Source organism: Harpia harpyja, chromosome 13, assembly GCF_026419915.1.
Source record: "Harpia harpyja isolate bHarHar1 chromosome 13, bHarHar1 primary haplotype, whole genome shotgun sequence".
In the NCBI taxonomy this organism is placed as follows: Eukaryota; Metazoa; Chordata; class Aves; order Accipitriformes; family Accipitridae; genus Harpia; species Harpia harpyja.
This window is the reverse complement of record NC_068952.1, coordinates 25,821,097-25,835,647: the sequence shown is the minus strand read 5'-3', so window position 1 is coordinate 25,835,647 and position 14,551 is coordinate 25,821,097. Positions and strand designations below refer to the sequence as shown.

Genomic DNA, 14,551 nt, shown 5'->3' with positions numbered 1-14,551 from the left:
CTGTTTACTGCAGAACTCTAATATTCTATGTTAGTGTATATGCACAGGCTGCAGTCTAACACAGAGACTGCAGCCCAAGATGATAGTCACAGAATTGCTGTCATTGACAGAGTTCACAGACCTGTAAAACACAATGTTCATAATTTCTATTTACCATCCCATTTATTGTCTGTCTTAATGAAAGAATGAGATACTAATTGCCTGTTGAATACAGGAATACGTCTCCTGTTTAGTTTCTGTTATGTTCCTGCTGTGGCTGTGAATGTAATGCATTGAAAGATGTTTGCTTACGCAGAGGTGGCATTCCAGAAACTAAATTGGCAAGAGCTTATAAAAGAAAACAGACTTGAGCATACTTGATTTCTAATGAGTACTGCATCAGACTTTGATATTGCTGCAAGGTTTAGCTATTTATGCATTCAGGCAGAAGCAGCTTACCTTTTTTTATGTTACTGCTATCTATATTATCTTCTCCTGATATGTTAGTGGTTTTTTTTTCCAAGAGCATTAAACATTTAAATATAAACATTTAAATGCTAAAATATAATATCCAGTTCTCTTCTTTATTAAACATCTTAATTCAAAAGCTTTTGTATGTTTTGAATTGTCTTTATGTGCTTACTTTTGTTGCCAAGGATTCTTCGTATATAAACACTCTGTAAAAATGAACGTCTCGATAAACTGATATTTTTGTGCTTCTATTAATCCAGCTTTTCCCTCTTGCATACACAGATATTCAGAAAAAGTGGGTTAAAAATATAGCTCTAATTTTCTCCATCTTTTGTCATCTTCCATATTCTGTCATCAAGACTGATACAATTCCTTTTTAAATAGACCTTCCATTTTTCGGGTTTTCAGATTAAAATGATCTTTTCCCATGTCAAGGTTAAAAAATTATGTCTTCATGTCTCTTCTAGCCTGCTCTAAGTAATACCACTAACTTTCAGCCTTACAATGTCTCATTTCTTTCAGGAATATTTTCATAACTGTTATTCTTATTTTCAGAATTCTTTATTGAATTAATCTTAACTTTTTGCTTTCAGGCTATGTAGCTGCTGCCATTTCTATCCTTTGAAAGTTTCACCTCTGGGTTAGTGGCATAGTTTCATTTCTGCTCCCAGATAGCTTCTGAATGCATCATTAATTTCTTATGAGTTCGTTAAGACTGCAAGAGACTATAATTAATTCCAGTGAAGAACAAATAAAATAGCCTCTTTTAGATGAGTTGCTGGTGGGGGCCTCTTGGATGTCTTCCATGAACAATATTCATGAGTATGTGTACATTATTTCCCACCCCTCAAATTGATTCCAGCCTTCTCTGTAAATTACAGTTACGTTCATGTACTCCATTAGGATTTGTTTATATGTCCTGCAGAACTGGTTTGTGCTTTTCTCTTTTGAGTCCACACATAAAAGTAGTTCAGTAATTTCTAAACAGAAAACCAGCTAGTGTTTAGGTTATTAGGTGTCTCTCAGTTTTCTAAAATAACTTTGAGACTACCACACCAGTGAAATAGTCTGACTGATACTATCTTGAATTTTTTAATAAGCGAATTGTGTTAAAGGAAGATTTAAAAAATACTGGATTTCAGTTAAAATGGATTAGCAGTTCTGGCTTTGAACTTGGTGGGATTAGTCTAAATATTTTTAATGAGCTAAGTGCTTATTATAAGTGGGATATAGTAATAGGCTCTTTGTGTCTTAAAGAACTGTCGCTGTCTCTCTGCATGTAAAGGAATAAAAGGTACAGAACTGTTGAACTTGGAGCATGTTTATCCTGCTTTAAATTTCAGAGTTTCTGAGTGTTAGCTCATACAATTGAGTTTAGTATTTTCAGTACATAAACTGGACAAAACTGTGTAGTAGGACTAATTAAGACCACCAATGACTAAGAATGTTGTGCGGACAGGCTGCTTTAATTGTTTGTTGTCTGATTTCATATTCACAAGTAGGACATTTGGTAACAGTGAGAGGCTCCATCTGGAAGAAGATCCCAATGTGTTAATTGATAAGACATGTAAATAACTGGTAGGAATCCTCCAAATACATATATCAACAGCTCCTGCTGGCCTTTTTGTAACTTCCAGGTTGATTCCAAATGATGAGTTTTGGAATGCATTTGAATAATCCTTTTTCCTTATACTTGTTTTACTGCTTCTTTTTTGCATTATTTGATCCCTTTTCTGGAAGAGACTGAAATATTATCACACTTTTATTGATACCGGTAGCAGTGTTCATAATTCATATGAAAAACACCAATGTACTATGTAGTACTACTGTCTAAAATCCAGTATGGTTCCTTAGCCTTGTTAATTCAATCTGTTGGAAACTCCTCTTTTTTCAAGACCTAGATGGTTGGCTTCCATTAGCATAAACTAGCCAGAAAGGAGGAGTTGAATTTTAGGCTGACTGATGTGCTGTTTGAATACCAGTGACCAGCAAGATACAGGCTTTGAAGATTTTGCAAATTTCTCCTTCTTGTGGGGAATATAAGGATGGATGATGAAGGCTAAATGTGGAGGCAGAGCCTGTAAGCAGAGATAATCTGCTAAAGCAGCCTACAGTCTTGCCCCACATTCCCTTGCTATCAGTATAGAAAAGAAGAGAGATTCTTAATGCAGCCGCTTGGAAAATATTCCCTTAAAAATGGGGCAAAGTTACCCTCTTAGGGAGTATGGACAAGAGCATTCATAACCAAGTACTTCTACATGTAGCATTCTCAGGGAAGACTTCTTATGCTAGCTCACCTTTATTATCTTCAGCCTGCAACTCAGCTCTGCATGGGTTACCTGTTGCTGGTTTGGATCATGAAACTAGAGACAGCCTCCACTGTAATACTATCTCCTTTGCAGAAAGTTGGAGAAGCAGTTACAAACAAAACCAATTTTTCCATTCCCTGAAGTCTAGAGTAAAGAGTGAATTCTGTTCCAAAGGACCCAAATCTTTGGCTGGTAACCTCAGTACATTCTCCGTTATTCTCAAGATATATCACCTTAGCTTTGCCAAATGACAAATTGTTGTGCAGTAGTTTTTGTACTGTTTAAAATCTGAGAAGCCCACTATATAAGGCTTAGTAGCGACATGCAGATTCCTTATTTGATAGTTTATCTCTGCCCCCTCCCCCCCTCCATTTTTTCATTAATTCTTCCCGAGCCCTTAGTCTGGCTTTTTCTACCTCTGTGTATGTCTGCAGTTACCTTTTTAAGATTTAGGGGAAGGATCCCCAAGACTGAGAAAGAGCTGATGAAACATTAGGAAGGCCAGTTCAGAGCAGTCCCTTATACAAAAGTAAAAGCGTACCAAATGCTCACTTTGCCTCTAATCATTATCGTTAGCAAGAAAAGAACATACATGAAGCCTCTAAACTAAAATTCTCATACTCTCTATTCTCAGAGCTATTGAATGTGGATGGCAGAAGTTTTTTTTCTGATTATCATTATCATTGCTCAGGTAGTAACAAAGGTGCTAGGAAATACTTTTGAAATACTATAAAAACCAAAATAGCCAAGAGTACTGTCCAGCTTGCAGTTGATTTAGGGCTTTAGTAGTCGTTACTTAACAGTAGCCATTAAGCTGCTGTTTGGAAGTTGAATACATAACCAGCTGTGTTTCAGAGATTAAAAAAATATGTATTTAGAGTGAATTGAGCTTCATTTGTCTGTATTTAGTTCAGAAGTGGTCAAACAGAACCACCTGCCGGTCCAACAGAAACTGGATGATTACCTGAGAGATTTCTCAGCATATATTCTTAAAGTAATCACATAGTATATGTTTTTGTGCTTTAAGAAAATTATTTCTGAATAAAAGAATTACATGTTTTGGTGGCAAGTCTGGTGCAGAATGGAAAGACTCAACCCTTTAACCCAGGTTTACTAGGTCAAGAACATTGTGTTAGCAAGTCTTGGGTTGTGGCCATTTTGAGATATGTGAAATTCTTGAGCTGTATGAGATAGGTTCAACACTTTGACTATTTAAGTGTTTAAACACAAGAAGACAAACTCAAAATTTCATTTTACTCTTAGGTAATGTTTTAGGGATTTTTGTGGACTTGATTCCTAACTTCTCAGCCCTTGAAGCTGTAAAAGCTTAAATGTCTACCTTTTCTATATGTAGCTGTTCTCTCATCTTAAAGACTACCTTAGGGCAGTAAATTGTTAGAATTCTGCACTGATAATGCAGTCTTAGAGCGGAATTTAGAAGAATGAATGTTGGTTTAGGCTTTCTCAGCTAAAAGAAAAGGATGTCTGCTTTCCTGTATAGGATTTGCTTCATGGAAGAGAATGTAGAGTTGTTAAAATACAAGACAGCAGTTCTTTGGCTCTGAGACTTGTTGGCTTATTGCCGAGGCTGTGACATGTCTCCCTTCTCCCTCCTTCATTACCCTCCTTGTAATGTTACATTAGCTGGACTGAGCTCTCCAGTGAAAGGATTTGAAATGTGAATTTGAGATTAATCGGTTGCTACAGTGCTTAAACAAGCATAGATTACTGTAGCATAGCAAGGCTGGCTTAGAAAATGGTTCTATAACAAAGCTTGTGGCTTCTTTGCTTTCCCACTGAGTATTTTAAGTGCAGTCTACTTTGATTATAGAAAGAACCAAAAAGGAGCAGATAAAAAAAAAGTTCTAAGTTAAACTGAAAATTATATTAAGTGTCGTATTATATATGTGTGTGTGTATTTTAAAAATGAATCTTTAGAAGTACCGATTGACGACTTTCTCAAAATCGGAGTAGAGATGTTGGTAAGGCTGTTCCTTTCTGAATCACTAGAGGTAGGAGGGATCTGGTATACTTCCAGTTGGCAGTTTCTTTCCTTTATTCTCAAGTGGTTTGTTAGACTATTGTAAATTTTGTTTTCCATAGTGGGGTTGAAATGACTGCAGTGATGTCATGCAAGAAGTCCACTTTGAGTAAATAATTTAAAGTCCCAAGTCATTGTTTATAAAGTAAAAGTATTTTCAGTGTTAATGCAAGATAAATAATTAAGAAACCTAAGCAAATCAGAGAAAAAAAGCCTGAAGATTACTCGGTCATTAAAAAGTGAACTAGGGTAATAATGTAGCTTAACAACTTTTGTCTTTAATGTAAACTGTTGGTAAAGGTATTGAAAAGAGTTTCAAATAACTTAGAAATTACCTTATTTGTGTAGTTTTAAAAGCTGAAATGTGATTCAAATAATTTTTATCCTGGTTGTGTAGACTGAATAAGAATCTTTCTCAGGCAAGTGACTTCAATGCAAGCTGTCATTTAACCTTCTCTTCTTCTCTTTGCCTTCCTTTCCCTTTTTTTGCCCCTTTCATACCAACTGAAAACAAAAGCCCTACTTTTTTTAGTTTGCAAAGGAAACCTGCCATATGAGAACCAGGAATAAACTGATGAACTGACATCTCCCTGAATCTGAAGATAAACTGCTTGAATGCTTTCATTGCATTAAAAGGGAGAGAAGAATAGGTGACTGTCAGATGACAGTCACCACTCACTGAGAGACAAATTCCCTGGAGACCTACCTGGAGCCCATTAAGTAAAAGAATGACTGTATGGAGTGTCATACAGGAAAGCATCCAAAGCAGAGAGAGGTTTTTGTTGGACAAACAGAAGAATGGCTCTGATATTGCTGCCCTGATGCAACTCCAGCAAGAAGCTCCCTCTGGGGAAAGAGGCAGATAACACACGTTGACATCACTGGAGGAATATCTAGTGTATTTGAGTGCTGTAGGATTAATGTAATTAACAAATTATTTTATTTCTGTGATTACAAATTGAATGGCATGGATTTACCAGAAGCTTTTCTACTTAGATCATGGGAAGGATTATATTTACTGGAATGTGTTTGGGGATAGTGTTGACTGGACATATGCATTTCAGGTGGGAGAAAATCAGAGTCTTTCAGATCTTGTTGGTATGGTGTACCAGGACAGCAAGAAACAAGGCAGAATTCACCATGACTTGGTAAAACGTTGAGACTCCAAGAGACAGTGATTTTTTTTATTATTATTTTATTGTTTTGAGCAGACTTTTTCCTTAAATACATGAATAGTTATTTTTCCTAATTCTGTATTACATGATTTGTTTATAAACTTACTTAGGTTTCATGAAACTTGTCATTTTTTTTTTTTCATTCTTCTTTCAGCCAAAAATGCTGCATGCAGCTATTCTGAAGATGCTGGTTCTAGACGGTGAATCAGTCTATACCTTGACTTCTCATCCTATTTTGCTGCTTATAGCCAGGATAATCCTTGTGAATTCAAGACACAAACTTGCATCTCTTCAGGTAAGAAATATGTGACTAATGATTATGACTGCCAGCTACTCATTCATTGGTTCTTTCATTCTTTTCTTCATACCTCACTGAATCTGTATAACTTCCATTTCTTTTTCTGTAGCTCTGAGGTTTTTCCCTCTAAGAAACAGTTCAGACAAAGTGATTATAATTAAACACAAGTATCTTTTTTTCTGAAAGATAAGCTATTTTCTCACTGTTTTCCCTAAAAGAGAAGAAAGATGCTTTCATTTCCTGGAAAAATTAGAAAATTTAATAGGAAGCAACTTTTTTAAAAGACACATATTTTGTGACACATATTTTAGTTGGGGGTGGGGTGGGGGGAATATGCCCTATAATGTAGCATACATATATTATGTCCTTTTTAACAAGCTTTGGGATACTGTTAACCATTACTGTATGAATTCTAAGCCATGAGTTCTAGATGCCAAGGAAGTCCTCTCTCTTTTTTTGTCATTGTCCTCTACCTCTTCTGCAGGCGTCCATGTGGAGGCTACCTTAATTCTCTGTTGTGCTTGTACATTAAAAACAAGGAGATATGATGAACCTCCTCTTGAGAGGGTTTTTGTCACTACCTCCTTTGTAGTTTAGGAGCAGGCTGGCTGGTAGCAGGACTCTCTGGAGCTGGGGGACTTTTAACAGCAGCAACTTCTCTTTATTGCATTCCAGTTGAACAGAATTTGGCTGGAGATCAAAATGCCACATGGTTCCTCTTTATGCTTGGCTGACAACATCCATTCCCAGCTGGGTCTTTGTATGAGTGATGAATTAAACTGTGTGGGAGATGTTGGCTGTACTGCATTTCTGGAAGCCAAGTTCTTCCATCATTTTCCCTGTTATTCACAGATGAGTGCTGTTGAATTTCAGCAATTGGGTCAGTTAGGGAGGCAGTAAATGTACATGGTATAGAGAGTTCCCTTGCTGCCTCCCCTCAGACTGACATAATGGGGGGCCGCCTTCTACCCAGTGGAGGTTCAATTATTTGTGGCTACATCAAGTTTGGATAGTAGTTCAAAAGCAATAACTGGTAAAAACTACTTTCACCAACAGGTCAATGTAGCAATTAAAGCTTGCCATTCTTTTTCTCTTGTTTCAGCTTGATTCAAAGGAAGTCTCTTAATATTTTTTGCTTGTTTAAGATTAGTGCAAATAAATTTAAAACAGGGTGAAATACTCCAAAATATATTATCTAAAGCATTAATAAAGCCCTGTTTTATTAAAAAATGCTATTGTACATGGAAGATTAAATGCTTAAAAACCATCCAAAAATTCTTAACTTGGCTCCCAAAAAACTAACGTTGCTGATAGAATATTGCACAGAGCTCAGCTAGATTACCTGAAACTTGATAAATAGGTTCTCTCTGATTCTAACATTTCTGAGTGGCAAGCATCAGGCCTCAGGAAATTGTATCATTAAGCTGGATACTTCGTTGTGTGGGAAAATGAATACTTCATTATATAAAGCTAAACTGAAGTAATTTGAAACCTCTTATTTGAATTGCCTTTAGATTTCTAAATGAGTGGTGAAATGTTGGGATTTGACCTTCTTCGCAAAGTCTGTCGTTTGTGTGCTTTTACTCTGTTCAGCTTGATATCAAAAGTCATCTTTCATTGCTTTTTGAAATAGATGCTATTATTCTTTTTGATAGTTCCTTTCTAGGAACATTACAGTTAACTACATGTGATTGGTTTAGATATTTATGCTTGAATAATGTACAGCCCTTACGTCAGTCTGATGTAAGCATACCTGTATAAAAAGTTCAGAAGATAGGTGCCTCTCAGAAGCAATCAAACATCTATTTCATAGAAAATGATTGGCGTGCTAACAGTAGCAGAATAACTAGTAATCATTAGAGCCTGTGTAGAGGTATGCCCTATGTTCAGAGATTATAATCTTAAGTATAATTTTGAGAATAGAATTTTATATTATCGGTTAGCTTTTCCATGCATTTCCACCTGGTGCAGCTAGAGAAGGATAAGATATGCTGGGGAACTTTTGTGTACCCAGCTTTCTAAAATCAGGTATGTCAACTGTGATTCAGCTCTGCTATAGAATGATTACTTAGATCAGTAAGGTATTTGCCCTTCTGAAATTCCATGTACAAGCATTAATACTTTCAGTTGTGATTGCAAGGTGTGCTCATGAGTAGTTCTGGCCCTCTTCCACCTCTCTGTCTCCTTTTTACCCACTCTTGAAGAAATAAAAAAAGGTTAAACAGAACTGGGAAAAATGCATAGAAGGGCAACACCAGATGATCGGACTTAGAAATATTACTGAAGAGTGAGATCATGGCTGTCTATTAAAATCATGAATGTGACACAAAAAGATAAGTAGGAAACAGCTGGGTTTTTTTTTCTTTTTCTGTTACAAGAACTAGGAGGTGTGAAATCAAAGTAGCAAGTGGCTACTCCAGAATAAGCACACAGAAGTACTTCTTTTATCTTCTTTTCACAGAGTTTCTTGCCAGATTGTGGTCCTAAAGATTTGCAGGGTTCAAAAATTAACAGAGAAATTAACAGAGGAAAAGCCCATCAAACTCTTAGAGCACTGTAGAGCTGCTTGAATGTGTTCATCTCTATGCTAGGTTACTGCTCACTTTTTATATAAACAGCTATTTTGGATGGGTTTATATTTTTTTAGAAATTAGAATCAAATAGATTACAAAATCTGTATTTTAAAGCCACTTACCTTTTTTTCAAAAAGGATCTGTACTTGTTATTAACTTGAAGTATCTGTATTTTCTTTCAGACCTTGTCTTGGTGGACTCTAAGATGTGTGAATATTCACCAGCAGTTGTTAGAGGAGAGATCACCTGAGCTATTTACTCTTGCCCAGACCTGCATAAAACAAGGTATGTTTCTAATTACTCGGTTTCATCAGTTGTAAGACATCATGGGGGAGGGAGATTTGTAGGCACAACTCTTGCAACATGATGCTTATCAGATGCTTATGTAACTATGGAGAGTAGAGAGGCAACAGAATTCACTTAAATTGACATGGACTTATATGGCACATAGTATTTTCTGGCCTCTAAGATGAAAATGGGAATGTGTGATTGTAGACAAAGGTTTTCTTCCCCTGTGCTTAGCACTGTTAACATATCACAAGCTCACTTGAAGCCATTCTGTACAGTTTTCATTCCTTATTTAACTGGGCTCATTTGGGTTTGAAAAGGGAATGTCCTTGTTCTTCGGTATCTTCATGGGGAAGATAAACCTTTTTTTCCTGTTTTCCCTATACCCATCTAAGTTTTGAAATTTGTTACCTCTCTGCATTATATGTAGAGAAAATAGACAACATTAAAACTGAATTATGTAATATATACATTGATGTTTACAAAAGCATAACATAGAAAGTTAAAATGTCAAATGTAATTATATCACTTGGGTTTTTTTCTAAGAGGAATAAACTCTTACATAAACTGTTAATATCATTTGCTACAGCAACTGATAAAGCTGGAAAAAGGAGGCACGCTTTTATGTACATTTGTCCCTCACCAGTTAGTTAGCTAAAGATTCTTCATTTAAGTTCACAAACCTGAAATTTCCAACCAATTACATTTAAGAAATTTTCTGTTGCATTTAGACATGAGTTGTCATGTATGTTTTGTTTTGACAAAGGCGGCAATTGTAAATGCCAAAGTTTCACATCTTCCCTCTCCTACCACACCTTAATGGAGCTTTTTTGATCTGAACCATATGTAGGTTCAGGCCATGCAAATTATATGTAAAATATGAAGTGAGTTTTGGTCCTTGAAGAACTTCCAAATAGGTAACAAAGATGTTAGCACAGTAATAAAACTGAGCAGAGAATTTTATTGGGTCCTCTGCAGTGAAGAAGCAACTGACTTAATGCTCTTACTGGATGCTGAAAGGACTGGAGTGGAAGGGATTTGTTGCAGTTGATGTAAACTAAGATTTTGGGGGTTTTTTATACTTTATTAGAGAATTTTGAACTAACTTACAGAGTTATCTTGCACAGGTATGGGAATCTTAAGATTAAATTCTACTTATTCTTTAGTCTGTAACTTTAAAATTTCTAGTTCTTGGAAAGTTGGAAGTGTTGCTGATTTGATGCACATGTTAAAGTAATTGACAGGTGTAATTTAAGCACATCATGATAAATTTGTTGGCATGTTAATTTCTAGGCTAAGGACTGGGAATGGGGGTTGGACTTTAACAGGTGTGAAAAATGAAATCTAAGTTGCATTTTTAATTTCCAAATTAAATTATAGCAAACTGAGTTTTACTTTAAAAATAGGTGTTGTCAGTGTAGTGGGTTTAGTTTTAAAAGTTTAGCCTTTTTAAATGCTTGTATTGAAAATAGAAATTCCTTAAAATGTGATTTCCAGGATATGTTGTAAAAGCTGATCTCTCACCTACTTCTAGCCACTTTAAAAACAGAGTTGCAGAGAGGTGGTTGACTGTTTCAGAGAGGGTATTTTGCTTAGTTTGACGGTTAGGGGTAAGCTTTTTGAGACAAAATTGTTGTTGCTTAGTTTTAATGTGGTAAGGCTTTGAATATTTGTGTTAGGTTGTACAGTACTTCTAGATTATATATTTTCTAAATATTTGCCTGAAAATATCTGTACATTTTGTATTATGAAATAAGTGGTGCTAGTGCATTCCATTCTGATAAGGAAGGTTAAGGAGATATTGTTTGTAATATTTTTTTAAAAAAAGCTTAGAAACTGTAAATAGTCATCTTCTCATTTCTAGGTAATTTTTTTGTTGTTCTGAGTATATGTTCTGTAGATGCCCAGCACCAAAGATATTTAGATGCCAGTGGTTTTGCAGTTCTATTTGAGTACTGCAATTCTTGTTTGACAGAATAGTTTCATTATGTTAACTTTGGAGAATGCAGAGCACATGAAAACACTTTTGGGTTCTGTTAAGTAGGTAAAATTTGTAATAGAGAAATTTGTAGCACATTTATGTGACTCTTACTTTTTCTTCTTGGAAATACCTAAAAACTTGGAACAAAACTGAAAGAGACATAATCATAAAATTAATTAAAATTCATTTACTAGATGATACTGGGTAGACATACAGTATTTTGTACAGCCCTGATCTGTGTAGAGGATGCTGCTGCATATGCATAGATACTAAATAAGTACTAAGACGTCTGTTTTCAGTGACCTGTTTTGAAACTCCTGGATATGGTTTTCAGAGAAGGTGATGTAAAGTACACTTGAATCTGTAGTGAGTTTTTCCAGGCAGGTTTTGCTGCCTGCTGCCTCTAACAGTTTATTTACTTTCTAATTAAAGCCATCTGGTATTTCAAACAAGTACCCTCATATTTCATAAAATAAATACTTAATAAACCTTTTAAATAGTCTTTGATTAGGGCTTGAAAAACCCACTTGCTTTTTCTGTATCATCTTGACTAGAAAACTTTGTCTTAATTACTAGAGAAAAAGATATTCAAATTCAAGAGAAATGATCTTTTCTATTTAAAATACATTGTTCTCAAGTGTAAGGTCAACATCATTACCTGAACAGAAGACAGCTGCAGTGATTTCCTGCTGTTCTGAAGCAGCTGTTGTGCAAAACCAACAGGGCTCAGGGCCGTTTCCCATCCATTTGGTCCTGTGCCAAACATGGTATGGGATGCCAGAAGGACATCTTAAGTTTGGGACTTGGGTGCTTCTGTGCAGCTAAATCAATACTAGTAATGATGCGAAGCTTTCCACAAAGGTCCTTGAAGTCTCAAATGCCTAAACTTCCCAAGTTTTGTGATTAGCACTGTAAGTAAATGATATTTAGATAGGGAGTGGTAAGATCATTTCTTGATGTATCACTTTAGTTCATTATAGCAGTATATATAGGGTTCTAGCACAAGTAATTTTATATTCAGATCATTGAAACTTGTTAGCTATGGAAAAATCAAGAAGTAATGTATGATTATAGACTATAACTTGGATTTTTCTTTGTAATTGAATCAGAATCATTCAGTTGGAAAGTTGCATTTTTTCATAGAATCATAGAATCATAGAATCATTTCGGTTGGAAAAGACCTTCAAGATCATCAAGTCCAACCATTAACCATGCCCCCTAAACCATGCCCTGGAGTACCCTATCCACTCGCTTTTTGAATACCTCCAGGGATGGTGACTCAACCACTTCCCTGGGCAGCCCATTCCAATGTTTGACAACCCTCTCAGTAAAAAAATTTTTCCTAATATCTAACCTAAATCTCCCTTGCCTCAACTTGAGGCCATTTCCTCTTGTCCTATCTCCAGCCACCTGACAGAAGAGACCAACACCCACCTCACTACAACCCCCTTTCAGGTAGTTGTAGAGAGCGATAAGGTCTCCCCTCAGCCTCCTCTTTTCTAGACTGAACAACCCCAGATCCCTCAGCCGCTCCTCATAAGACTTGTGCTCAAGGCCCCTCACCAACTTTGTTGCCCTTCTCTGGACACGCTCAAGCAGCTCAATGTCTTTCCTGTAGTGAGGGGCCCAAAACTGAACACAGTACTCAAGGTGCGGCCTCACCAGTGCCGAGTACAGGGGAACCACCACCTCCCTGTTCCTGCTGGCCACACTGTTCCTGATACAGGCCAGGATGCGATTAGCTTTCTTGGCCACCTGGGCACACTGGGGTTTTGTGGTTTCTACATGTGTACCTGCACATTCAGTATCTCGTAAGCTTTGTTGCACTGACAATGGCCCTTTCAGGATTTAGTGGCTCAAGCCATGCTAAAGAGTCAATGCAAATCTGTTTGCATTTGTATAAAACTCTTAGTGAATTTTTGAGTGCTTTTAATAATACCTCATAGAAAAAAATAATTATTTTTTCCTTGTGTAAATACTGTTTTTGTCCTTTGGGAAACCATCAGAGTGGCACTGTATATGTATAGAGTGTGAAAAGCAGGTAAAGATGGCAGATGTCCCAAATCATTTACTGAAATTGTTTTTTGTAAAAAGAGGGTTGTTTTTTTTTTTTAAAAAAAAAGCTTTTGTTAGATAGACAGATTTTTTATCATCCTGTGGGCATTATTCTCTTTCTTTTTTTAAAAGAGAATGTGTTTAATGATAAATACGGACAAAAGCATTCAAACCTCAGATCGTTTCTTAATGAAGAGTGGACATTACTTAAACGTGAGGTTAACATTCAGCTAACTTTCTCAGTTTTGAAGGGATATGTTTGAAATTGGCTTTGTGTTAAAAGCAGTGATTAAATTGCACAGACTTTGTTTTTAAATAGTGGTAGTCTCTTTAGGGTTTTTTTTTTTAAGGATTAAGTTGTAACCTGCTGCATTCTCTATCCTACTTCAATTGAAAACCATTGGAGTAATATTTTTAAATTACCAGTTTGCTTTCATTAAACAAAATATCTAAATTCAGACTTTGAAAAAAGTTAAGTTACTAACCAGGCATTAACCGTGCAAATTCTTATTTTCTGAATTAAAAAAGAATGTTATACTTGCTTCTTTTCTAGCTGTGTAAAAATATGTTCAGACTTAGCAGCTCTCTCTACTAATTGAAAGATTTTGAGGATTAACAACTACTAAAAAAAAAAAAAGCCTAGGAGGTGTAAACAATAAATCTGTTCAGGCTAGAGTTGACTGCCAATGTCTAAATTCAGAAGTCATAGAAAAATGTTTAAAAAATCCTTGATGATACTAGTTTTTCATATAGTAAGACTTTTTACTGATCTTAATAAAGCGTGTTTGAAAAATTAAGCATCCATTAAGTAACATAGCATCTGTGTTAATCTTGGGTACCGGTCTTTTTAGGTACTGTGATGCTGTGAGTTTTGAAATAATTCTATTATGTAAATACCTTCTGGTAAAATAAAGCCCAAAGCAAAAAAAGTTTTCATCTAAGAATAATTCACAGGAATTGATTTCAACTTAATGGTCTGTATTTTACTATGCAAGAATATTCTTTTGTCGTTTACTGTATTTTGATAGGTAGAATTTAAATATAAGAAATACAAATGCTTCTATGCTGGATGAAAAAAGTATCAAGTCTTCTTTCCTAAAGATTTCAGTTTTATTTACAAAGGTATTTTCTCCTGTTCAGATGAAGAGCATGATCATTATCACTCAGCGAATCAGTAATTATTAAAAAAAAAAAAAGAAAAGAAAAAACCCACACACAAACAAAAAAAAACCCCTAAAGAATCCTAAGTTCCCATTCAGTGCTCAGTCTGCTGGTGAAGCTTTTTCTCATTTGAAACCTTCTACTTGAGGATATTACCTCAGTATCCTGTATTCTGAGTTCCTATGTTCTTTAGCAGGTCCAAGACAGTTAATAGTTGTTT

At 35.7% G+C, this 14,551-nt stretch overlaps 1 protein-coding gene across 1 annotated transcript in view; it reads left to right on the top strand.

The window, feature by feature from the left end:
• The window catches only part of TTC27 (tetratricopeptide repeat domain 27), a 150,206-nt gene that overhangs the window by 11,831 nt on the left and 123,824 nt on the right, over positions 1–14,551 (top strand). The window contains exons 4-5 of the mRNA XM_052805978.1: positions 6,130–6,270; positions 9,029–9,131. Of these exons, the coding sequence (XP_052661938.1) occupies positions 6,130–6,270; positions 9,029–9,131 (244 nt within the window). The remainder of the gene's footprint in view (positions 1–6,129; positions 6,271–9,028; positions 9,132–14,551) is intronic.